The sequence below is a fragment of the Monodelphis domestica genome, chromosome 2 (assembly GCF_027887165.1).
Source record: "Monodelphis domestica isolate mMonDom1 chromosome 2, mMonDom1.pri, whole genome shotgun sequence".
NCBI lineage: Eukaryota > Metazoa > Chordata > Mammalia > Didelphimorphia > Didelphidae > Monodelphis > Monodelphis domestica.
In genome coordinates, this window is record NC_077228.1 from 255,359,340 (window position 1) to 255,387,159 (window position 27,820).

The window sequence follows — 27,820 nt, forward strand, 5'->3', positions numbered from 1 at the left end:
TATTTGCTGACAATACTCCCCAAGATTCTATCCTAGGCCCTCTTCTTGCCCCTGTCTCTTTTATGGTCTCATCAGCTTCCTTTTATTTAATCATCACCTCTGAAAATGACTAGCTAGCCCTAGTCTTTTCTGAGCTTCAGGCTAACATCCCTAACTTCTAATTAAAGGTTTCAAATCTTATGTCCCTTAGGCATCTCAAATAGGATATATTCAAAACAGAGCTCATTAGGTCTCCCCTTAAACCTACCCCTCCTTTTCTATTGAAAATGTCCCTAAAGGGAGCAATTAGGTAGCTTGGTGGATAGAAAGCCAAGCCTAGAGATGGGAGGCCCTGGATTCAAATATTACCTCAGGTATTTCCTACCTGTGTGACCCTGAGCAAGTTACTTAATTGCCATTGCCTAGCCCTTACTGCTCTTCTGCTTGGAATCAATGCACAGTATTGATTCTAAGATGGAAAGACAGACAGTTTTTTAGAAAAAAAAAAAAAGGAAGTGCCTTTCTTTCTACCTACCTACCATTCTTTCAAGCTCTCAATTCTGTAACCTCCATCTAACTGTCAAATCTTCACTCTCCCTTACTCTACATATCCAACAGTCATAAATCTTGCTACTTCTACTACCACAGTATCTTTCTGATCCGAATTCTCTCTACATATTAATAGGCTACTAACTTACTTCGAACCCTCATCATTTCTTGCCTAGACTATTGCAATGGCCTCCTAATTATCTCTTTATCTCAAGTCTTTTCCTTCTACAATTTGTTCTTCCCACAGCTGACAAAATGATTTTTCCCCCTTAATCTGGTGTCATTGTCCTACAAAATAAACTTCGGTGTCTCCCTATTACTCCTAGGATAAACTTAAAACTCCTTTTTGATCTTTAAAGTTCTTGTAACCTAGTTCCATCTTCTTTCTAGCCTCACTCTATGCTATTTTCCTTCTCATGTTCTAGCCAAAGTACCCTTCTCTCTCTTCTTGATACTCTTGCACTAGTTGCCCTCTCTGCCTGAAATGTGCTACCTCCTCACCTCTGACTCTCACAACCATTTTTTCTTCATGAAGGAAAACCTTCAATATATCTCCAATTGCTATTCCCCTAAATAGTTATCTTATTTAAATGTTTTGTATCGTTCTTTATATATTTACCTATGTACATGGTGTTCATCAAATACTTATAAGATCTTTGAGAACTGAGTTTCATTTTTTTGTCTTTATTTCCCCAATGCCCAGAACAGTATTAATAAATGTGTGGTAACTGATTTCCAAGAAAAGCCATCTCATCTCTCTAAGCTTATATTTTCTCATATAAAAAGGTTTAAATTAGATTCTCTCTTAAGATCCATTGAAACTCTTTAGGATTTATGACTCACTGACTCTCTCCTATTAGGTACAGCGCATACAATACTGCCCTGTGCTGAACACTATTGGGTTGCAAAGACTGTATGACCTAATCCCTATCCTAGAGAAGGCTCTCAAACAAACAAGCCTTTGAGAGAAACAGTAGCCAGCTTATTCTCAGAATCTAAGGACTGAAAAAACTATTGAGCAACTCCCTGGAGAATCAGCCACATTCATTTTCATTTCCTAATTCCAAGAAATTCTATAGATTCTAAGTAATAAGAGCAACTTCCTCGTTTGTTTGTTTTTTGTTTTTTGTTTTTTTCTGGTGTGTATATGCCAGAAAAGGCCTGGCCAATGCCCATTGGCATACTCAGACATTGGGGATGGAAAGTTGGAGAGAGAAATTTGTTACTGTATCTGTTTTCTATTTTTTTTTTGTTAGGGTTACAATCTACAGTCTGAATAGCCCAGAAGAGTCACTATTTTTACAATTCCAGGTCTCCCTTAACTAAAAATTAGGAAGTTGGGCTAACTTCTGAAGTCCCTTTTGGATCCATTATTCTATAGTTCTACGGTTCTATTTTCATCAGAGTCCTGTATGTTCTGGCTCAAGATCAAAAGGTATACTTTTCACACCCCCACAAAAATTGTGCAATCATATCTGCTTAAAATTTTTTTTTATTCTGAACTTAATAAACACCAAATAAAATGAGCATTTCCATATACATTGTAGGATGCAAAAAATCAACTAAATTTATTAAGTGCTTACTGTGTGCTAAGTGCTAGAAATACAAATATAAATAGAAAGACAGTACCTATCTTCAAAGAGCTTATATTCAAATGGGGAATAAAAGAAAACAAGAAAATAGGAGGGGAGGAGATGAAGATCCCCAGTGAAGGACAATGTCGAAAAAGTATGAGAAGAGCAGTACGTGAAATTGCAGTTCAGCGCAGTTCAGCCTGCAGCTTTCAAGACTGTCTTTGTCTATAATTCTCTCTGGACTTCTTTCTGTTCTACAATTAATATGTCTCTAGATTCAGACATAGCTTATTTTAATCTCTGGCTATGTGAAAATTAAAGAAATGTGAGAAGTTCAAAAACGTGGCAGAATTTTCCTGCCATACTTGAATAACTCCTAATCCCATGCTGAGTATGGAATTTGTTCATTGTTCTTGAAAGATAAAATCTGCATTTTTTCTATATTTCCAAGATGATATATGAAAAAGGCATTACCTTCACTTAAATTTCTAGCTATATGATCATAGAATTAAAGTTGGAGGAGACTTTACCCAACTTCCTCATTTTCACAGAATCACAGAATTTGACATTTGGAAGGGTCTGTGGCAACTATCTCCTCCAATTCACACTTGAAATTCACAATATAATATACCTGAAAAGTGACCATACACAATTAATGTAACCCAAGACTGATTGAGGAAACTGAGGCTGAGAAAGATTAAATACTTTGCCCATGGTCACATAGCAAGGATATAGAATTTAAACCCAGACCAACCTGACTCCTGGTGACTAGGTGGCACAATGAATAGAGTTCCAGGTCTGAAATCAAGAAGATTCAATCTTCTGAGTTCAAATCTAGCCTTACTAGCTGTGTGACTCTGGGACAGACACTTAAACTTACTTGCCTTATTTCTTCATCTGTAAAATGAGCTGGGAAAGGAAATGGTGAGCCACTCTAGTATCTTTGCCAAGAAAACCCCAAATAGGGTAATGAGAAGTTGGAAACAACTGAACAACAACAACAAAATCTTTACTACAAGTTCATGTCTAGAGACATTATGTTTCCCTATAATTAGTGGTTAGAAGTTTAATGACTGTAAAAATAAGATCAAACACAGAAAAAAAAGGGACAAAAATAAGTGTAATCCTTGGTTACAGAAACTAGTAAGAATCATTCCACCATAGATCCACTGCAACTGTCTATATCTGTTTATAGAACACTTAAGGAGGACATCTCCCTTCATTCTATAGAGTCAAAAGTTTTATAAAATATTTTACCATATTATTTATATCATATATTACTATATATGCTCAGTTTATATCTCCCTAAAAATTCTATGAGTAAGGTCAGACTAGAATTATTCTTTTTTATTTATGGGTGAGAAAATTATAGCTCATAGTGATTAAAACACATGCTACCAATCACACAGCTAATTCATATTAGAATCAGAACCTGAACCAATTCAGTCTTCAAGTTCACTGTTCTCTCCAAGAGAGCATGCTGGCTCTAAACTACATTTCCTGTTTAGGATGAGATTTGGATCTAATTTACTGGCAAGATTAAGATATTGTGTCATTTAGTAGAAATTACTCTAAGATGTAATCAATAAAAATAGGCTAGAAATTTGCACAATCTACTTGAATTTGTAGAATATTATTGAGTGTTTTGCAATAAAAAGCAATGATAAATAAGGACATGAACAATTTTTAGGAAAAATAAATGAAAACTATCAACTTTCATTTGAGAAAATATTCCAGATCACTGCAGTTTCATCTCAAATCCATCAGACTGGCAAATATGGCAAGCATTAGTGTCAGATAACAGTTAATACTATTGGTGGAAATGAAAAATAATTTGGATAAATAAACAGCAAAAGCATTTATTAGACATTTAGTATATGCAAGTCCTATGCAAAATGTTAGGGATATAAATAAAAAGACAAGAAACTCTCAACTCTTAGATAAGTCATATTCTAATAAGTGAAATTTTATCTGCAAGTCATATGAAAAGGTACTGTGGTCCTTACAGTACAGTGGCAAAGCAGATGTTAATGTGTTTTCTTTAATGTAATTTCCATTGATAAAATCATATATCTATATCTGATGCTGAACCATTTTGAAATGCCAAGGATTCTGGCAATGAGGACTTTCTTTCCTAGCTATAATTTCTGTAAAGGCAGGGGCCAAACTTAAAAGGTATTATATCCAAAGGTTATTGCCCTGTTAATGGCTTCAGGTAATGGGCTGCTAATAGAACTGATGGTCTGGAAAAGATTGCTATTTCTGAGACTGGTTATTTACTCGCCTATTAGTGGCAGTTGTGGGAGGGAGAAAGGGTACACTTCTCCAAAAGATGATGACTGTGGGAGCCAGACTGAAGGCAAAACTAATAGTCATAAGAGTATTACAATTCCCAGGGCCCTTGAACTGAAATCCTAGCCTGTTTCCACTGTGATCCAATGGGAGATGACTGGTGATTTGACTCAGCTGATACATGAATACTCCCTGCTTTCTCTTCCACAGGATACCTGACTCCTTCAGATAGACTGATTTTTCAGTTGCAGTTGGTTGGAAGTTGGTAGTAGTGGTGGCAGTGATGGTGGATGTCTTTTACATGAGATTCACTCCCCTAGATGGTGGTTTCAGAGAACAGGATGAGATTAGGGCTGGTGGGTTCTGCTATTCCAGGACTCTTGAGTTTATGTACCTGCCAATAGCAATATATACTATCAAGAAACTGTCCATGCCTGTATTTGACTCAACAGTACCACTGTTGGGCATATACTTGAAGGATATCAAAGATAAGCAAAGGTACCATATGAATAAAAATATTTATGGCAGCACTTCTTGAGGCAGCAAAAAAAAAAATTAAACAAGGTGAATGTCCATCAAAGTGTTAATGATTTTTTTTAAAACTGCAGTTCACAAATATGTAGGAAGACAACAAGACTTTTCACCGGTCACAATTGAGAACCAAAGCAACTGGATTTTGCTACTAATGTATATTTGATAAAGGCAGGAATAAAAGCTAGGTTGATTTAAAAAAAAAAAACAAGTCATTTTGTCTCCTTAGCGTACCTTTTTGTCTTGGCTCAACTTCATTTGTATACTAAGCCAAAAAAGATCTTGGAAATAGCTATCTGGAAAAGAGAAGTCTGATCTTTCCCCAGACAAAAAAAATGACAAGACTCCATCTTAGCTTGCTTATTTTGGACTTCCCTTTGGCATCTTAGACGATCCCCTGGGACACTAGGAATTGGCTGCAATGAAGAAAGGCAGATTTATGGACCCACTAAGAGATCAGCAATGAAGCTATTCCATGCCTTAATGGAATTTATTGAGGACTTTAAGAAAAGGAGATAAAGATTCCTACAATTAGGATCTGAGTTACCCCTTTGCCATATACAAAGATAAGCAACAAATATTTATTAAGTACTATGTGCCAAGCACTATACTAAGTACAAAGGCTACAAATAAGCAAAAATATCATGATATATTAAACAAGCTTATTAAAAGTTAAAAATATAATTTTGAAATATAAAAACAAAATATATAATAATTTTAATTTTTAAAAGTTAAAAGATGGGCAAGAATTTCTTCTCTGTTTGGGGAGTTTGGGTGGGGGGAAGGGGGGAACTACATCTCCCAGAAGCCTATATGAAGTTCTAGAGTGTTCAGTTTGAAAATAAAGACAGGAACCTAACAGGGAAAAGACATAGACTCTAATTTGGGCAACAGAGGTGAAGGAGGATAAGGGAGAAATGATCAATAGAACCACATCCTAATGTCCTATTTATCTGGTTACAGTGGCAGGATGCAACAATGTTCTCCATAATGCTTTCTAGTTCCAAGATTAATACTCTATTGTAAGTGCTGATGGTTTAGAATACAGCCTACAAATGAGAAACTCAATAACTATTTGAAGGAATGCTCCAATTTTCATATAATAAAAGGAATACAAAGTAAAATGACCCTAAGATTTAACCTTATATCCACTGTATTAGAAAAAAAATGGACAAGTCAAAAAATGATAAATATTGGAAGAGGTATGAAAAAACAAGCACAAAAATAGACTATTGATAGAGCTACAAAATCATCCAACCCTTCTGGAAAAAAATTTCAGCATTAAACTGGAATATATATAATATATGGAATATATATATATATATATATATATATATATACTTTGTCTATTCCGAAGGCTTATACCAGTCCAGAGATCCCATTTAATACCACACAGGTCGGAGAGATGATAGAGAAAGATAAAAGATGGAACCTGGCCAAAGGCCAGGCTCCAGCAAGGACAGGTATCAGTGCGAGCTGGAAGGGAGGAAGAGCAGAAGAGAGGGAGGCAGAACTGGCTGGGCCCTATTTATATGCAAATATACACAGTACATAGGGATGATTATCATTGGTTAATGACAAGGTATAGGTGTGGTTTCTCTTAACCAGGTGAGCACAAAGAAACCTGCGTTCCCGCCTAACCTGGGAGAAGCTGGGGTCAAGGGTCAGAGGCTTTCCCAGCCACGTGCAATACTGAGCATGCTCAAGCCTGAGCATGCTCTCTTCTAAGGCAATCTGTACATACCAACTGTTTCCCTTGCCCATAGCTAGGGGTGGACTGCTACAGTTAAGTTCACCTTTTGTAGTTACTTAACACCTTTTTGTGATTAATTCACCTTTTGTAGTTACTTAACACCTTTTTGTGATTAATTCACCTTTTGTAGTTACTTAACACCTTTTTGTGATTAATTCACCTTTTGTAGTTACTTAACACCTTTTTGTAGTTAAAATCTAAAAATAGATTGTAGCTTACAATTCTAGCTTCACTATAAAGGAAGAGCTAAGTATCTTCATTGTTACAATCAGGAGATAGTTAAATCCAATCTTCACACAACCAACCCTATGGATGTCCTCAGTGCCTCTCCCTCAAAGAAGATCTAGAGATAGATCCAGCAAGGGGCCTTGCCTCAGAGGATGTGGCCTCAGGAGATTCTTTGTGGTATTTGTTTCTTGTTCTATGTTGTCACTGAACCCTTCAAACTATATTAAGAGGTTTGACAAGAATCTGACTGCTTTACAGCAGGTTTAATACAGGATCTCAGGTAAACTGGGTAAAGGAAGGAGGGGATAGGATTGCCCTGTTGTTTCCTAAATGGTCCTTGGTCTGAATGGCATGAAACTTTGTTCATTCAGATTTCTCCATCCCATCCCAGCTAAAATAATCCTCCTATTAGTTTATATATCTATTTGACCTAAATATATAAATGGAGATTTTGAACCCTAGACTTCATTCTCCAGAAGTCCTTGGTATTTCCCATAATTCCCAATAATCTCTCCTGAGTCTCCACGTTGGCAAGATCACAATTGGTATTTAACTGGCAGTAACGCCTGCACGTTCTCTTCCTTTGCAATGATGTAGCAAGTAAGCTAAGTGCAGGGATTTTAAATGGGCTAATCTGCAATGGGCACATGGTTTTTATTTTGTATCTTCTTTATTCCTTTATTTCTAATGATCCTTAATAAACCTCATAAAATATAACATTTTTATTATTAGAGCTATAATTTAATTTTTACATAAGAGACTGTAAAAGGAATAGGTGCAGGAAGGCAGGAAAGGACAAGGGACTCTTCTTTCTGTGAATCCACAGCTCCCCTCACCCCCTTGGGGGTCTGAGATATCTTCTCCTCCAATTAGAGGTGGTTGGAGATGTTTGATTGAAGAAAAAATCTTTAGGAAGCTTGAAAGTAGAACAGGATTCTCCCAGGTGGCTTTTTGTGAAACCCCCAACCTCAGAAATAGGTCTTCTCAAGTCAAGGACTCGGCACCAAAACCACCAGAAACTCCTTAGAACTCTCCCAGGTCTGTTTCCCTCCCAGAATCCTCTGCTCTCTCCAACTGACACAGACTTTGCTTTAGCCCTAATATCAGGGTTCCAAAAATCCTCCTATGTACTCATCCTTTACATTTCTTTCCCTGAGTCAGAATACCATCATGGAATAGACTTGCTCTTCTTCCCAGGAAAGAGTCTGGTGATTAATGCAATGGTATTTCTCCCCTTCCCAAGGGAGGCAAAAGACTAGACAGTAGACCTAGAACAATGAAATAGTATTTCTCAAGAGAAAAATCATAGTGTTATAGATTTAGAGCTGAAAGAGACATTAAATGTTACTGAATCCAAAATTCTAATCGTGTTTGTTTTTTTATAATGCATTATAGTTTTTACATTTTTCAGATATTCCTTTTTTCAATTAACACAATCTCTCTCCTACTTTTTCTCCCACTGAAAAAAAGAAAGACAAAACCCTCGTCAACACATGTACATACCAAATAAGCAAAGCATTCCAACATTGGCCACTTCTAAAAAATATATTTCTCATTATGTACCCTGAATCCATTACCTTTCAGTCAGGAGATGAAACTCTCTTTTTGCAGATAAAACTGAAGTCAAAAGTGACTTAGTATCCCACAGCTAGTATCTGAAAGACAGTTCCAACCCAAGTCTTCCTAACCCAAAAATTCAATTTTTATCCACTACAACACAATTTCAGAAGAAAGAACCTAGAAGATAAGAATGGTCAATAGTATCAAATGCTGAATAGTAGGAATGGGTGGGTAGGGGAGGAGCCATTAGATTTTTTTCATTGAGGTCATTGGTGGCCTTTGAAGGAAGAGCTTCAGAAGCACGATGATGAAAAAAGACTGAGTGATAACAAAAAGGAAACATAATTTTCCAAATATACTAGTATAAATCATATTTGAGATTTTGAAGAATTTCAGTCTTTTGAATTTGAATTAAAGTTTCCCCTTCTGCCACTTGTTAACCATTTGACTCTGGACAAAAATCACATTGAACCAGTTTCCTAATATATCTGTCATGCCCATGTCACGTAGCCATTGGGAGGAATAGATTACATAAAGTATGTTAAAGTGCTTTGGAGTTAAAAAGTCACTATGAGGGGCAGCTAGATGGCTCAGTAGAAATTGATCCAGGCCTAGAGAGGGGAGGTTCTGGGTTCAAATGTGGCCTCAGATACTTCCTACCTATGTGACTCTAGGGAAGTCATTTAATCCCAGTTGCCTTAACCCTTATTGACTATTCTTCCTTGAAACCTAAGATGGAAAGCAAGAAGCTTTGTTTTTTTTAAGTCATTATGCAAACATAAGGTCTGTCAAAAAATTTATACATGTATATGTGTACATATATGTATGTATATGTGTACATATGTATGCATACATATGCATTTTAGACCAAAGTATGCCAGAACCATTTAAAAAAAACATTAATATAATATCCAAACATTTCTAGCTTAAAGGAAAAAATTTTCAAACTAACAGTTTCTCATCCTTCAGCTCACTATGCCCTTTAACATATCTCTTTATACCAAGAAGACTTGAAATAATACTTACAGGTATCTTGAATTTAGAAAAGATTACAATATGTTAGAATATAGTTTGCAGTTAATCTTCTGGTATAATAATCACTATTCATTCCCTTCATTGACTATGCCTATCCCTCAAAAATAGAAAGAATCTCCCCTCAATCCTTTCTGACAAGATATATTGAGACAAATTTAGCTATCACACTTAATCCTTTCTTTAAGAAAGGGCTTTGTCCTCAATTTATTACTCACTTTTCTAAGAGAGAGAGGAGTAATGTTGATGTTGATGTTGCTATTATTGCTGCTGTTTCATCTCTGATTCTTTGTGACCCTATTTGGCATTTTCTTAGCTGGGATACTGAAATGAATTGTGTTTCTTTCTCAGCTCATCTTACAGATGAGGAAACTGAGGCAAACAGAGTTAAATAATTTGCCCAGGATCACAGAGATGCTAAGTGTCTGAGGTTGAATTTGAATTTAAGTCTTCCTGACTCCATACCCAGCACTCTGCCCAAAATGTTTTTAGACTAGAAAAATACTTACTGATATTTCTATTTGAAGTAGAAAGGAGGTTTTTAGTATGCTTCCTTGGATCTTATTAAAGAATACCATTTTAAAGAGTAGAACATCAGCTTTGAATTCTAATTCAATTCAAAGAGGGTTTGTCAAGCACCTACTATGTGCAAGATATTACTGTGCTCAGAACTGGACACTAGGTTAGGTGCTCAATCAATAGTTATCATCTAAGGCAGGAGTTAGCTACTAGCTGGCTAAATGCTACTGTAGTGCACAGGATAAATCCCTGGAGGAAAGAATAGTGAGTAGCAATACCAAGAGGGAAGAGAGAGATGCTAAGAAGCCTGAGAAAAGGTGCCAAAGACAAATTTCTCCTCCTTAGCAAATTTGTTAGGTTTGTTTTTCCTTCACTGGCCCTCTTAACATTGCTGCCTTGACCTCTGAAGTCTGATAAATTTCCTACTGAAATCCAATTCAAAATAAACAGCCAAGTTCTTTGTAAGTAAGTGTCTTGTTCTTTGTAAGTAAAGTACTTCCTCCTTCCTTTTCCTGATCCTTTTTTCCTTTTCACTCAGGGACCACATCTAACCTTTTCATTTGGGATTCAGGTCAGGAAGCTCCTCAAAGTCCTCTTCCATGATACTAGGTCAGTATTTGTGTTTCTTCTGTATCCTTCTGATAGTGAAAACAAGTGTTATTCCTTTGCCTCTTTCCATTGAGATCCCTTTCAGGGAGCATCCTCCCTCCATTTAACCATTATTTTGTCCCTTTCTCTTTGTTCTTCCCTAAACCTGCCTCTTTTGTTCTCTCATCCTCTAATTCATTTCTTGCTTCTCACCCTTTCTTCTCCAACTTTTCTTTCAATATAATCCTCCTTCACCGCTATTTGATTGTCATCAGTTTTCAAGTACAGTGATTTTTTTTCAAATATTTTCATTTTACATACCTCCCTGAAGAAACTCATCCTTCTTTTCCCCATAAAGACTTCTTCAAATTTACTGGAATTTTGTTTGAGTTTAGGGTTGTTTGACACACGTGAAGCTTTGGATGAGACTGTGAACTCAGAGGATAGTACAGAGAAGGGGGTATGTGTGGACTGGAGCCTTCAGGTACAAATTGTGGAGAAATTATAATTGAAGAGAGAAAAAGGCTATTTGGAAGATTATCCTTAAGGCAAAAGAAAAAAAATTCCTCTGTAGAGCTCTTCCTAAATGCATCTTTTGGGTTTCAGTTCCTGTCTGACTCATCACCAGTACCTCTCCACTGTCAGAAATGATGGAGATGATGGCTTTCCCAGCCTCCTCAAAGCCCAAATATCTGATTTTCTTCTTCTTCTTCTTCCAGTTGCCCATGATGGACTCAGGTAAGATTTTCCTCTCTCTCTTGCTCTGTGGAGACTTCTCAAAGGAAGGAGACCATGTTGGCCTCTACTTTAAGTATATCTCTCCAAAGAGAAAAGCTAAAGGGTCCAAAATGTTCCAGGGACCTTCCAAGGAATGTGTGGCGATTTATCAATATATTGTATATTTCGTCCCTCATATTTCTATTCTGAGTTCTTCAATCTCTCTTTGTTGAACAGCTCGGTTTGATGTGATTGGACCTATTGAACCCATCCTGGCCATAGTTGGGGAAGATGTTAATTTACCCTGTCACCTCTCACCCAATATAAGTGCCAAGAACATGGAGTTGAGGTGGTATAGAAATAAAATCTCTCCGGCTGTGTTCGTGTATCAGAAGGAAAATTATCAAGAAGAAGAGCAAATTAAAGAGTATCAAGGGAGAACAACATTTATTCAAGACAATATTACTGAGGGCTACGTGGCTGTGACTATACACAATGTCAGAGCTTCTGATGATGGACAATATCGCTGCTTTTTCAAAGATGACCAAATGTATGAAGAAGCTATTATAGAGCTGAAGGTGGCAAGTGAGTAATTTCATTTTGTTCAATAGTCTTTTCCCAAGGGACCTAAAGATTATTCTTTTCTTTTCCAAGGCTTAATCTAATTGTAAATCCTCTTTTAATTTTAATTTAGTTTAATTGTAAAACCTTTTAGTTCCAGGACATATCACAATATTTCCTGCTCAAGAGTAAACCTGGATATTAAGCAAAAAGAATCTGGAAAAGAAAAACAGAGGAAGAGGAAGGGAGTTCATTGAGAAAGGAGTATAATTTACTCTGGAAGGTCTTTAATCTCACCCTATTTTATCTAAGTGCAAGAACAGTGCTCTGAAAATATTGTTCAGTAAGGCTCTGTGTCTGTTCATTAGTTTGTGTTTTCTAACTCCAATAAAATCTATGCCCTGGAGGGGGCAGCTGGGTAGCTCAGTGGATTGAGAGCCAGGCCTAGAGATGGGAGGTCCTAGGTTCAAATCTGGCCTCAGACACTTCCCAGCTGTGTGACCCTGGGCAAGTCACTTGACCCCCATTGCCTAGTCCTTACCACTCTTCTGCCTTGGAGCCAATACACAGTATTGACTCCAAGACGGAAGGTAAGGGTTTAAAAAAAAAAAATCTATGTCCTGGGACATGTGAAGAGGAAATAAACCAAGAAATGATGCAACCAATGTCAAGACTGAGGAGATTGTAATAAATGGTAGAGAAGATAAGGATCAGGGCGAAATAAAAGCAAGAAAAAGCAACACATTTTCTAACCCACAACTTAAAACTCAAGATGGAAGGAGAATTATCATGAAGTTAGTTTAAAATGCTATTTACATTTTTTCCAAAATGCCCTATGTAAAGAACATGTTTATAAAATATGTAGGTTATAAAACAAAAAAAAAATTTAAAGGTAGGTTATAAAATAAAAAATAATAATAGTTTGCTATTGCTAAGGAACCTAGTGGATAGATTATTGGCCTAGAACCAAAAAGACGTAAGTTCAAATATGATCTCAGCTGTCTGAGCATGTCACTTAATTTCTACCTCAGTTTCCTTAACTTTAAATGGAGGGGGTAAAAATAGCATCTATCTCTTGAGGCTATTATAGAAATCACATGAAATAATATTTATAAAGCATTTAGCATAGTGCCTGACACATGGGTCCTTAAAAATCTTAATTCCCTTCTGTTTTTACTCTTCAAAAGTAAAATAAAATATTACTACCTTAAGGTTTTTTAACCATAAAAATACTTTAAGTATCCTTTTTTTTCTCTATCCTCTTGGGCCATGTGGTAGAAAATACATAAGTCTAGGATCTTGCCTGGTCTTTTCTAACTAAAGTGAAGAGTTTTAAGATCAAATTAAGGGAATAGCTAGATGGCTCTGTAGAGAGCCAGACCTAGAGATAGAAAGTCCTGGGTTCAAATTGACCTCAAACACTTCCTACTCATGTGACCCTGGGCAATTTACTCTCATTGCCTACTCCTTAACACTTCTGCTTTTGAGTCTATGATGAAAGATAAGGGTTTTAAAATAAATATTATTTAAAAGACCAAATTAAAGGTTTCTTTTTGAGTAGCTTGGGGAAAAAAAGAATTTACTAGGTTAGTTAATACATCAGAGCAGCCAGAAATAAGCCCAAATATTCAGTTATATCTTTTAGTTGCATAGTAAAATCCAAAGTGAGGTAATGAAACAAGTCAAGTTACCAAGTATTTATTAAGCACCTGTGCTAAGTGTTGGGAATCCAAAGGAGAGCAGAAGTAAGCCTTTCCCTCAAGGAGCTCACAGTCTAATGGGGATGATAACATGTGAACAAATATATCTTATTTACCCTGGGATAAATAGAAAATAACTAACAGAGAGAAGACACTAGAAATTTAAAAGGTCTGGGGAAGACTTCATGTAAAAGATGGGATTTTAGTTGCCACCTAATGGAAGCCAGGGAAGTTCATGGGCAGAGCTAAGGTGGGGAAAGAATTGTAGGCATGGGGAATGGGCAGAAAAAGTGCCCAGAACCAAGAGATGGGCTGTTTCTTGGAACTGCCTGGAGACCCATGTCATTGGTTGGAAGAGTATGTGGTAGGGAGTAAAGTATAAAAAGACTAGAAAGGTAGGAAAAGGTTAGGTCATGAAGGACACAGAATGCTAAACAGCATGTTGTATTTGTTCCTGGAGGTGATAGGGAGCTGCTGGAGTTTATTGCATATGTGTATGTGTGTATGTGTAGGTATATGTTTGTATGTATGCAAGCACATGTATGTATATGTATGGGGAGGGGGGATTGAATTGTCTGGACCAGGGAAAAATTACTTTGATGAAAGAAAGGAGGATGGATTGTAATGGAGAGATTTGAGGCAGGCTGCCCCACCAGCAGGCTGTTGGAATAGTCCAATTGTGAGGTGATGAGCATCTGCACCAGGGTGATAACAACGTTAGATAGAGAAGGGGGCATATTTGGGAGATGTAACGGATTTAATAGACAGATTCTGGAAATTGATTAGATATGGAGTAGGGAATGCAGAGGGAGATGAGAGTTAGGAATCTAGGATAACTCCTAAATTGTGAGCGAGCTCACCTTCTGCATTCATATTATTAGCCAAGGAGTAAAGGTCCTACAGACCAGGGTTCATCAATCTTTCTAAAGCTGTGTGTTCCCCTCTATGAGATGGGGGGCCTCCACTCTATTAAAAAGCATGGAAAAGAGGAGCTGGTGGCAGGTGGAATCCCCCCAACCAGAGGCTTCCCAGGGGCCATCCCAGACCTTCTACTTCATGCCAGGAAACCTTGAAGAAGCCTAATTCTTTCCAGCCTCAGCCTCACAAAGGGTCTAAAAACCTAAGGCTGGAAGAAAGATTTTTTAGGAGGTTTCTGGATGACTGGTTGTAGCAAAATCCCAGCTGAGTTAGACAGCTACGTGACTCAGTGGATTGAGAACCTAGAGACAAGAGTTCCTGTGATCTCTGGATAAGGAGTCGGCAAAGGAAATTAAGAAGGAGCCGTCAGATAAGTGATAGAAAAACTAAGAGAGAGTTGTGTCCTAAAAACTTAGAGAGAAAAAGAGTTTCTAAGAGGAAAGGATGATTGACAGGGTCAAAGACTGCAGGAAGGTCAAATAAAATTAAAATTGAGAAATGACTGTTGGATGGCCACCTCCTTGGTAATTTTGGGAGAACCAGTTTCAATGGACTGATAAGATCAGGAGCTGGGTAAGAGAAAGTGTAGGCAGGAATTATAGCCTTATCAAGGAGTTTAGCTACAAAGGACAATAGCTGGGATGCAAGGATCAAGTCAGGGTTTGTTTGTTTTCTCAGGAAGCAAGAGACAAGGATATATTTGTAAGTAGAAGAGAATGAGCCAGCAGAGAGAGAAAAATAGAAAATAATTTTCAGTGGAGATGTCAGAGGGATCAGTCTATTTGAGGAGTCAAGAATTTGAACAGATAGAGGGGCTAGCCTTGGTAAGGAGTAAGGCTTTTTCATCATGTGGGTAAGGAAGAAATAGGAGCAGAAAGTATGTGAGTTTTAAGAGATGAGGAAGAGAAGAGAAGAGGAAGCTCAAAGTAATTCTTCAATTTTTCTCTGTAAAATATAAATCAAAGATCTCAGCTGGGAGCCTTGGGAGGTCTGAGAGAGTGCAATACTGGATTGAAAGGGAAGGTATAGTAACATTGCCAAGAAGCTATGAGGTTGTATGACATAAATTTGTAGTGAACCTATTCAGAATGGTTGAATGATTTTCTTCACCTTCTGAAGGAACAATGGCAGGAAAGAGGACAGAGAATGACTGTTTAAGACTGTTTATAAGAGTCACAGGTTTTAGATTATAAACAAACCATAATATAATCATTGGTCCTCAATGTGAGGTTCTTGTCTAATGATCTAGTATGTTAATACTAGAGGATACAAATCAGAAAATCTTGATATTCTTGCTATAAACAAAACTGGAAGAAAGAAGGGAGTTGTAACTAAGTGGTCTTACAGTCACAAAGAAAGGATTTGGCAGAGTGAGTTTTATCATGCTAAAACTACAGTGAATATGATTTTATGGGGGATTTTGTAGCTTATAAATCAGCATCAGTTTCTTAGGACAAAGTGATGGTTAATTTCATGGCAAATTTTAATTTTTGTTGTTGTTGATCCGTCATGTCCAACTCTTTGTGTTTTGGGTTTTCTTGCCAAAGATACTGGAATGGTTTGTCATTTCCTTTTTCCAGTTTATTTTACAGATGAGGAAACTGAGGCAAACAGGGCTAAGTGACTTGGCCAGAGGAACACAAACTGTAGGTATCTAAGGCCATATCTGAACTCAGAAAGATGGATATTCTTGACTCTAGGCTATTCATTGGACCACCTAGCTACCCCAGTACATAGAGAGGGGGTCCCTATTAAAAGCAATACATTGTGGGAGAATTGGGGGACTTATTTAAAGGAGATTATCAAAAGCATGGGAAAAAAATCTCAGAATGCTTTTCCCAAAAAAATATGATTAAGAAAATATCAACTATCAACCTATAGGCCTACTCCCCCAACTAAATAAAATCTTTTTGAGGGTCATCTATACATGAATTGGGTGTGTTCTCAGTGAGAATGGAACAATCAGGCTTTTGCAAATGATATTCAGCAATGAATCACATCTTTGCCATCTAACAATTGATTAAAATGCATAAAATATAAGATCCTATTGTGCTTATTATTTATTAATTGCCAAAATAAAAAGCATTCTATGTAGTAGAAAAATAATCTCTGTATAGGTTCTTTTACAAGGGATGTCTCATCCATATATCAAGATCATTCAAGATTTCTTGGAACAGGGGCAGCTGGGTAGCTCAGTGGATTGAGAGCCAGGCCTAGAGATGGGAGGTCCACCAATACACAGTATTGATTCTAAGATGGAAGGTAGGGGTTTAAAAAAAAAAAGATTTCTTGAAACAACAGAAATAACCTTGTTCAATGTTCTCATACAATAAACATTGAGGAAGAAAACAGGGACATGAATGCTCACCAAAAGTATTTACCACTGAAATAGAGGAGAAACAGTAGAGAGTCTAGGTAGAGAAGGGATTTCCCATGGATGGAAAGGTCCTCTAATTACCCAACATGCTCCATTATTATACTGATTGCATAAAGCCCCAAGACATTTTAGAGCTTCCTGGAAGATATATGTAATCATTCAAAGTTAGTTGGACAATCTTTCCACACATGAAAGATCAAATACACAATGAATTTCTATTGCACATATGTTTGAATGAGTATCTAATTGAGTTTGTCCAATAGTATCTGGGACAAACAATAGAGATAGACAATGAGTTGGATGTTTAAGAAGAAGAAAGGAGTGACCTTAATTGCTTTTGGAATATTGCAAAGCATTTTTACTAGCTCCAAACTTCCCATAACAGAAAAGGCCAATCTTCTCCATTTAAAGATTTCACCAATGTGAAATGTCAGTGAGACCTGGAACACTAAGACCTCAGAAGAACTGAAGATTAGTTTCTGTCTGTCTCCCTCTTCCTCCCTTTTTCTCTGGGTCAGAACCCTGGCATCAACACAATCAACACATATGAGAAACTCTGAAGATCAAAAGTAATTGATGTCATCAAAGAATAGTATTGCAGAAAGAGAAGATGGACTAGTCACAGAGATTGCAAGTGGATGAACAGAAGGCTCCACTGGTACCTCTCAAAAGTCAGATGAGAGTAAGGAAGATCTTGACCATGTTGGGCAGTTTCTATAGTGAACTTTCAGGAATAGACATGGACAAGAATCCCACAGAATTGACAGAGATAAATTAATCTAGATCTGCATCATTGGAGAAAACTTCCAAATTGATGAAATCATAGATCGTTTGAGTATTTGATAATTAAGGAATCAGGATAATATGTGCACAAAAACTATTTCTTTCTATTTCCTATGACCCTGGGCTAGTCAAAACCATTACTACTCTTCTGCCTTGGAACCTTGGAATATTGATTCTAAGACAGGTAAAGGTTAAAAAAAATAGATAGTCCCTGCTTTTGGGAAGCTCAGAGTATAATGGTAGAGGCAATCTGCAAAAAAACTGTTACAAATCATATATGGGATAAATGGGAAATAATCAACTGAAAGAAGGAACTAGAATCAAGAGAGGTTGTAAAAGGTTTCCTGTAGAAGATATGATTTTAGCTGGATTTAGAAGGAACTAACAAAGCCAAGAGACAGAGAAGAGGAGAGAGAGCATTCCATGACTGGAGGATAGCCAGAAATAATCAGAAATAGAGACAGCTAAGTGGCTTAGTGGAAAGAGTGCCAGGCCTGGAGATAAAAGGTCTTAAGTTCAAATATGGCCTCAGACACTTTCTAGCTGTGTGCCCCTGAGCAAATCATTTAACCCCCAGTTTCCTAGCTCTTCTGCCATGGAGCCAATATTTAATATCCATTCTGAGAGAGAGAGAGAGAGAGAGAGAGAGAGAGAGAGAGAGAGAGAGAGAGAGAGAGAGAGAGGGAGGGAGAGAGAGAGAGAGAGAGAGAGAGAGAGAGAGAGAGAGAGAGAGAGAGAGAGAGAGAGAGAGAGAGAGAGAGAGAGAGAGAGAGAGAGAGAGAGAGAGTGTATCAAATCAAATCCTGCTGCCTCCACCCGGCTGTTCCTACTCATATTAATCTCTTTCTATCTCTGACTTCAAATATGTCATATTTTATATAGTCAGCATCAACTCAGTTAAGCATTTATTCTCTAATTATTTCATGTTTATCAGGCTTATTTCTCTCAACTCATCTCTAAGTTACTTAAAGGCAGAGACTTTGCCTTAAATGTTTCTTATTTTTTAAATTGCATTGCACTAGTAGACATTTGATAATGGCGTGATAGTTGATTGATTCTCCACTGTATCCTCAATACAAGGCTGGTGGAAATAAGGAATAAAGAATAAATGAAAGAGGGAGGACTTTTCAGCACTTGAGATAACTGACAGCCTGAGGTACACTGCATGCAGTGATAGCAGGCAAGAGGAGTGAATGGATTGGAATATGAGGAGTTGGCCAAGACCTATGGTAACTGGTATACTAGAACATAATTCTCCTGAGGGAAGTCAACTCAGTTCCCTAGAGCAGTTATCATGTGTATATATTATTCAGTCATTTCAGTCATTTCCAACTCTTTATGACCCTATTTGGGGTTTTATTGGCAAAGATACTGCAGTGGTGTGCCATTTTGTTCTCCAGCTCACTTTACAAATGAAGAAACTGAGACAAATAGGGTCAAGTGACTTGCCCAGGGTCACACAGTTAGTGTCTAAAGATGAGTCTTACTGACTCTATTACACCACTTAACCACCTATGTGTAGGTATACACACATACATATATACATATATATATATATATATATATATATATTTGTGTGTTTATGGCTAATGTATGTATGTCACTAGATTTACCACTCTAAGGGTTCCCTTTCCCCACCTCTACCCCTCACTCTCATTGTATCTACTAAAGGATTCAGATGAATTTTTCTCTCTCTAGGTCTGGGCTCTGATCCTCACATCCATATGGAAGCTTATGGGGATGAAGGCATCCTCCTGGAATGCACATCAGTTGGATGGTATCCAGTGCCCCAGGTGCAATGGAGAGATGGAAGAGGAGAGATATTACCACTTTTGTCAACATCCCAGACACTTAATGGAGATGGCCTCATTACTATAGATGCCTCCATGGTTATCAGAGACCCTTCTGTGGGAAGTGTATCCTGTTCCATTCGAAATCCTCTCCTCAATATGGAGAAGGTGGTAAGGATTTCCATACCAGGTTAGTTCTTTCCTAAACTCCGGTTGACCTGAGTTGCTAAGAAAAACCACCTGAAGATTTGTGAAGACTTCCTGACTATAGCAATGGAAACAGTCTTTCCTCTTCTCCACTGCAGAGTCAGGTGTCTTGAGTGTCACAGAAGATTTCTAAGAGCACAAAATACTCTTCCTGAAATGTGACACTCCAAAATAAACACAGTACTTGAAATTTTGTCTGACTACAATAGAAAGTCATTATTATCCCCTTATTGGATACTAGACCTTTTATTATAAGACAAAATTAGCTTTGAAAAACATTCTTCCTTTGGCTTCTCATTCCCCACTACAGAAAACTCCCTTCAGCATACAAGGGACCTTTAAGAGAATGAAGAAATAAGAGATTGATCACAGTGTGATTTCCTATCTGGCATTTTGTTTTAGTTTTGTCTGCTTTTTCTTTTTTTTTTATCAGCCAGAGAATATCTCAGTACATTAACTGTTTTGCTTTGGTTCAGGGGTCTTTATTGCCTTGCCTTTCAAATCTGATGAATATGAGTAAGAAATATTCAAAACAAATGCAGAAAATTTGGCATGTAATACTCAGTGTATTTGATTTCTAAAACAAAAATAACTTTTCAAAAGAAGGCTGATTACTACCTTCTGGCACTATCCCGAGGTTGCCAAAAATAAGTGGAGATAATCCAGTTTTTATGGTTTTTCAAAGGTTCTTTGACACTTCTCATACATGTCCTGGAAAGGCAGCAAACAAGTCTTTATTGGTATTAGGTCAACAAGTATCAAACATCACTACTTATCCTCTTACACTGGACTTTTTCTTAATAAATTCTCCCCTGACAATATCTATGAAGTTAAATTGCCTATCATTCCTTGGAGGACAAGTTACTGCTTTTTTCCTCAGAAAAAAATCTTCAGAAAGAGCTTCATATTTCCTATCTGGTTGCCTTTTTACTCAGTATCACATTTTTCTTTCTAGTTTCTTTCTACTACATCTTTCTACTCTTCAACCTGATAAAAATCAGAAGTTCTCCCTGTCTTTTTTCTTCTTTCTTTTTCACATTATAGAACTTCCATTTTAAAGGAAATTTTCATTCTCTAATAAATTAGAAAGTAAAGCAACATTCTTCATATCCTTTTACCCTTTTAGAGGGAAAACTAGCTCCCACTAGAGGAGGCAATGGAAGAAATATAAACATTACCTCATGTATTGTGTGCAAAATTCTTCCTACATTCTAATATGCTAGAAGTGATTATAATTTTTTATGGATTTGATAGTTCCCTCAAGGTCTCCTCTAGAGACCTGGTTCTGTGGACTGCTTCTAAGGGTTTTCAATCTTAGGAGTTGTCACTCTAAATTGCACCTACCTGGCAACCACACTTTCCCTTTATCTTACGAACATCTTACTTTGTGTTCCCCATTTGTCACTTTATTGTTGTTGTTCAGTCATATTCAACTCTTCATGACCCCCACGAACCATATTGTCCATGAAATTTTCTTGGCAAGGATATTGGAGTGGTTTGCCATTTCCTTCTCCAGTGGATCAAGGCAAACAGAGATTAAGTGGCTTGCCTAGGGTCACATAGTAACTATCTGAGACCAGATTTGAACTCAGGTCATCCCAACTCCAGGCTCAACAATCTAATGAGCCACCTAGCTGCCTTCTGTTGGTCTACTTTCTCTTATTAACTTTCTTCTCCTTCTGCTTGAGTCCTCTTCATCTTCCTTCAACTTTCTGAGTCCTCCAAATTTCTCCTCCCTGATTCAATCTTTAGCCTTCACAGTTCTGTAATTTTCCCAATTTTCTACATAATTCCTTCTTCTTCAGCTCAAACCCATGTTCTGTTCAAGTCCTTTCCCCACTGAAATCTGAAGATTTTTCATTGACCTCTCATTTAGACTCCAAGATTACAGAGAGCTTTGTTTCCTTGCATTAACATGTAGTTAGACTCATTAAATATAAATAAGATGACATTTTAATCACAAGAATACCCAAAAAGCTATATAGCAAGGGAGACAAGTTTGTTTTTTCCTGTTCTTCATTCTACTTTCTAAATGTCATATCTAATTGTATGTCTCTTTAGGCAAATTAAATTTCTTGGATTCAATAATGTACATAGAAGAATTTTTTCATCTCTAAGACTTCAGTGAAGAAAGCTGAATTTTAAAAATATCTTCCCACCAACTCATAATTATCACATTTTAAGTTTCCATTTTACTTAACATTTCTCCCAAGAATTCTCTCTCAAAGAACTACCAAGAAAATTAACATATTAATTCTTCAGTCCATTCTGGACTGAACAAGCTCACTTGTTTAGAATATGACACAAGAAAAAAACCACATATTATCCACATGTCATTCAAATAATTTCACACAAAGAAAAACCATGGCACAAATATATACTATATACATTTTCCTTAATAACTATCTCAGATACACCCCCTAGCTCATAGCAGAAGGCAGGGTAGAAGTTATTGGTAGGTAAAATTAGTTGCCTAAAGCCTGAATCCTGAATCATTTGTGAACATGAACACTGGGCCTTAACATTTTACTCAGGTGTAGTAGATAGGGAAGGCAAGGGTTCAAGGAAGACATGAATTCAAGAAATCATCACTCTTACTTCCTGGCTATATCACTATTCCTCAGCTAAAAAATGGAGATAATAATAATTGATCATACTCTACAGCAGAGGTCAAGAAACTATAGGTTTTATTTTTAAATTATAAGCCATTCTTAACTCATAGACTGTACAAAAACAGGGTTTGTTGACCCCTGCTCTAGAAGGGGAGAGGAAACTCATCAAATTTATGGATGAGAAACTCCTTGTTCAATCTCCCTAACAATTATACTACCTCTCTAACTGGACTGTAAGGAAAGTCTTAAACTTTCAATATACATATGAATATAATATAATATAATTGCCTAGAGCTTTCTTTTGATTTTATCTTTTCCTAAGTACAGTTTTTTTGTCATTCTCTAAATACAAATCTGATAAGCTTGAAGAGATACTTCTTTATCCAATGTTAGAGTATCTTTAGCTATAGTTTGACTCCATATTGAGAGAATTCTCCTGATTCATCAAATTATATTCCAAGGGCATACTAGCACTGGATTAGTTTTGGGTTTTTTTTAGGTATTTTCTAAATCTAAATCCTGTGATGTTGTGATCCTACATTCCTAAACATTCTGTACTCCAAAGTCTCTATCTGAAATATGCTCAAAGAAAAAAATGCACAATTGTTAAAACCATCATTGTCTTTGGAAACATAAAGTAGATAATGTGAATGCTAAAACAGGCCATGAAAAAAGATTGGGGTTAAGTATCCCTTTCTTTCCATTTTGGTTCTGAATTGGAAGAAACACATAAATTCCAGATAACCCGTAAATGGGTAAAGGAGGGAAAGAGGAACTTCAAACAAGGAAAAAGCTTTCCCCTCGTCTCTATAATTACATGGTATCATACTTAGTGACTCAGAAAAAGAAGGTACTTTCCACTTTCCTTCCATCTCTTCAGATTAAATCCTGAACATATACCTGAGAGAGAGATTCAGATATCAACCTTATATAGTCATTTTAATCCTTTCTTTATGCCATATGTTTTCCAATATAACACAAGGTTCCTCTCTCTACCTTCCTAGCAATTAAACTTCCAGTTCTAGCAACTATTCTGGATAAGCAAAGGCAGGGTAGTAATGATTGTTCTTATTAATGGTCCCCCAGAAAGAATTATAATGAAACACAAAAAGAAACCTTGAAGAAAGTGGAGTAATAATATAGACATTCTCTGAGATTAATTCCCTACTCTTTGCCTGCCACCAATTTGACCAGTCTATTTGTCTCAGGTAAAATGAATTTTCCTGGTGTTCCTCACAGAATGTAACTCTCTGTAATCTTATTTCAGGTCCCTTCTTTTCAAAGTTTTCTCCTTGGATGATGTCTTTGGCTGTGATTCTTACTGCTCTTGGACTTCTCACTATTGGGGCCATATTTTTCATATGGAAACTATATAGAAACAAAAATAGAGAAAAAGAGAATAAATCCTGCAATAAAGGTAGAGAAATCATAAATAGAATATGTAAAGATTAGAAAAGGAAAGAAATTATGGGAAGTAATCTCAATATTTACTGAAGCAGATATAATGGGTAATTTCTTGGGCTAAAGGAAAAAATTTATAAGATCAAAGACATTTTCACCTTTGTTAAGGTTACCTTATGCACTATTCAATGTCTGGTTTTTCTCAAAAATAGATAAGTGGTGGGGGGCTTAATAATTAAATACATAAAATTCAATGTCTCTGTCATTCCTTCTCCCACCCTGAAATATTTGCCTCTGTTACCCATATTCAGAAATAATATTTTTTATAATGGAAAGATCAGTGGATTTAGACCCAAAAGATGTGGTTTTCAATCTTGGTTCCTCTACTTCCTACCTGTGTGACCTGGGACATGTCACAACTTTTCTGGACCACTTTATCCATATAATGAAGGAATTGGATTAAATGATGCCCAAAGTCCCTTCTAGCTCTGAATATTTGGCCATGAATCAACATGAACTTCCTGAATATTACAAGGAAGATGAAAATGTTCCCCATTCCTGTTTTATTGATCATTCTTCAATAACAGGTATTCATAGAAAAAGAAAAACAATTGTCCAATGTGTATTTGACCCATTCATGAACTCCATATCTCTTCCTATAGTCAGTCATTTATTTCTGTTCTTTTTTCAGAAAAACTCCAGGAAGAATTAAGTAAGTCCTTTATTTTTTTCATTGTTCCATTTATATTTGTTTTCATTTCTTTTATACCATGAAAATTATACTTTTCTATTTCATTACAGGATGGAAAAAGGCTCAGTTACATGCAGGTGAGTGGTCCTGATCTCATTTCTGATTCTGGGATCTTAATTATCCCTGGGATTCTAGAGCCTAAAATACCTGTAACTAATTAAAGAAATGGAATCAGGAAGACCTAGGTTTGAATCCTATCTCAGATACTTACCAGCTAGTGACCCTGGATGAATCATTTAACATCTTTCTTGCTCGGTTGCTCTAACTATAAGTTGAGCTGTATTACTCTTGTATCTACATTTATGATCTAGGACATTACGAACCATTCCTATGCCCTTATTGATGAAAAAAGAAAGGCATGGTCAGGCAGAAATCCAGGAAGAAATGGAGAGAAGCTGTAGAAAGTAGCATCTCAACAAAAGGGTAGAGATCAGGTACACTTTCACCTGTCTCAACCTTCTGCACTGTTGAATGTAAGGATTCTGATAATCCCATTTCCCATAGAACTAGGATGGTAGATTCAAATCAGTTTAAGAAATTAGGCTTGGCTTAGTTATTCTAAAACCATAAAGGTGATGCAGGACCTTTAAAGCTTCCCAACAAAATAATGAATTTATCATATTCTTTCATTTAGTAGCCTAAGCAGTCCTTATCAAAACCAACATCTTTTGTGTTGCTTTGTACTCCCTTTCTAGATCAGCTGTTGCTCTATCTTTTTAAAGAGTAAAACCTGAGGGAAACTTTTAGGTGCATATAGAATGGGATTTCTTCTTCCCAGGGAGTCTTATGAATAGAGAAGTGAACTCTCCATGTCTGCATTCAATGACTTTTGACTTTCTCTGCAGCTGATGTAACCCTGGATCCAGACACAGCTCATCCCCATCTCTTCCTATATGATGATTTGAAATCCATCAGGTTGGAAGACTCACGACAGAAATTACCTGACAAGCCAGAGAGATTTGATTCCTGGCCTTGTGTATTAGGCCGTGAAGGCTTCACCTCAGGGAAACATTACTGGGAAGTAGAAGTGGGAGATAGAACTGATTGGGCTATAGGAGTTTGTAAGGAAAATGTGGCAAAGAAAGGATTTGATCCCATGTCACCCGAGAATGGATTTTGGGCTGTGGAGCTGTATGGAAATGGATATTGGGCTCTTACTCCACTTCGGACCCCACTTCCTCTAACAGGCCCTCCTCACCGTGTAGGGGTGTTTTTGGACTATGAATCTGGAAGCATCTCCTTCTACAATATGACCGATGGATCACACATCTACACTTTCCCCCAAGCCTCCTTCTCTGGAACTCTCCGGCCTTTCTTCTGCCTTTGGTCTTGCGGTAAAAAGCCCCTTACTATCTGTCCAATATTTGATGGACCTGATGAAGTCACTGTCATTGCTAATGTCCCTGCCCCTTCTAAGGAAAGCCTAGTTACCCCCACAAATGAAAGATCAACTACTGGGGATGCAGATACTCTCCACAGGTCCAATTCAAAATTATTCCCAATCCAACCCAATAATGGAGCCCTGGATCATTAGGAGCCTTTCTATCTTCCCTTCCATTTTCATTTTTCCTCTCCTGGGCCTATAACTACCTACATTACCTGGTTTATCGATTGCTACCCATGGGACAATGATCAGGCTTGGGAAATCTATGTTGCTTCTTCCGCAAAGGATGAGGGATAGGGAGAGGGACATAAAAGAGACAAATTTTAAAACTGCTTTTGTAATAGTAGTTAGGGTAAAGATTTTTCTAACCAATTGCTATCGGGTCAGCTGGCTATTGATAAAGGAGAGTTGAGGGAGTGGGTCATATAATATCGCCTAAGAGAAATAAAGAAGTTTTTGGTACTATGAATAGGGGAGCTGTGAAGGATAAGGATTAAAATAGCAAAGAGACCAAATGGTACTTAGAGGAACTAGAACAAGGAAGATCACAAGTGAAGAGGTTGAGTTCATAGAGCTATACTGAAAGGGAGACAAAGGTGGATGAGGAAAGAAATATGCAACGAAGGCTCTGATGAGGAAGAGTAGGTACCCTCAGTGGCAACATCGTCAGTCATTTCCTTCCTTTAAAATTTTCTGCCTCCAAAACCTTTCTGCACCAGGACTGACTGTACTATCCTACTGTCTTAATAGGGAGAAATGAGAGGAAATGGAAGGAAAGATACTAAGGAAGGATGAAAGAAAGAGAGAAGGAAGGAAAGAAGGGAAGAAGGAAGGAAGGAAGGAAGGAAGGAAGGAAGGAAGGAAGGAAGGAAGGAAGGAAGGAAGGAAGGAAGGAAGGAAGGAAGGAAGGAAGGAAGGAAGGAAGGAAGGAAGGAAGGAAGGAAGGAAGGAAGGAAGGAGGGGGAGGGAGGGAGGGAGGAAGGAAGGAGGGAAGGAGGGGGAGGGAGGGAGGGAGGAAAGGGAAGGGAAGAAAAAAGGGAGGAAAGGAAGGAGAGAGGAAGAGAGAACTAGTTAATTTGAAATAGTCCCTACAAGTTGATTTCAATCCCAGATTCAAAGCCTTGCCTCTCCTTTATATTTTCCCCTTGTCAGGTAGTTTAATCTAACTCCATTTCATTTCCCTCATACAAACTGCTCCATTAATCCTGTTTCACTTGCAGTTCTAGTAAGAATCATTGAATCTTCACTCTCTTTTACATTAACCTGATTTTGACCTCAGCCCAATTATGTCTGACTCTGCCCCTCACAGATCTTCAGGGATTTATTATTCCACACAAATTTTCCCAAATCACCTTCATCCTTTCTCTATTCTCCTAAATCATTTGATCCCTGCTTTTACCCTTCTTTCATACTATATACATATTCTACTTTAGCAGTTCAATTCCTACTAAATGCTTAAGTGTTTGGGGTTCTCTGAAACAGATTAATTTATAGTTTTCTTGAATAAGTTCCCAGGGGTTGTTCTTTTTCACAGATATGTATCCTTTATACCTCAATGTACTGTAATCCCCTCAAGGGAAAGGACCACAATTTCCATTTCTCTTTTACTTTACATATCTTCTGGTATAGAGATTTGCTTATAGTTGGCACTCAATAAATAATCCTCACTATGCATCACCATTCTATGCATCTCTCCATCTGGTCAAAACTATGACAGAAAGAGTAAATCTTGAATCCTAAGAGATAAACAAATGGTTCGCTGAACAATAGTACACATTGACCTAAAATTCCATTTGGAAATAAATCCCCATGCCCTGATTATATTAGCTAAATTTGTAGTAGATGGAATAATTGTCCAAATGAGGAACCACTACAATAGGAATCAGTCCCTCAATCCCACTTTGTCAGAATTTTGTCACTATAAGAGAAAAGACAAGCCAAACTACACTTCTAAGTCAATTGAAATTTCCAATAAATATTCCATGGTCGAAGCAATTTAGACTCAGCTCAGTTT

General features: G+C 37.2%; 1 protein-coding gene across 1 annotated transcript; it reads left to right on the forward strand.

Moving 5' to 3' along the window:
• The first annotated feature begins 10,128 nt into the window (after positions 1-10,128).
• On the forward strand, positions 10,129-26,563 carry BTN1A1 (butyrophilin subfamily 1 member A1). Its single transcript, XM_056814267.1, has 7 exons — positions 10,129-11,343; positions 11,560-11,907; positions 19,360-19,641; positions 23,538-23,687; positions 24,363-24,383; positions 24,473-24,499; positions 25,268-26,563. Exons 1-7 carry the CDS (start codon positions 11,253-11,255, stop codon positions 25,954-25,956), a joined length of 1,608 nt encoding a protein of 535 aa, XP_056670245.1. The 5' UTR covers positions 10,129-11,252; the 3' UTR covers positions 25,957-26,563.
• Positions 26,564-27,820: the final 1,257 nt, after the last annotated feature.

Excerpts from the sequence above, each read along its gene's own strand:
- BTN1A1 (XM_056814267.1), top strand. The coding sequence starts at position 11,253 with ATGATGGAGATGATGGCTTTCCCAGCCTCCTCAAAGCCCAAATATCTG. Across the intron at positions 19,642-23,537 it reads GGTAAGGATTTCCATACCAG|GTCCCTTCTTTTCAAAGTTT; the intron begins GTTAGTTCTTTC and ends ATCTTATTTCAG. Across the intron at positions 24,384-24,472 it reads AAAACTCCAGGAAGAATTAA|GATGGAAAAAGGCTCAGTTA; the intron begins GTAAGTCCTTTA and ends ATTTCATTACAG.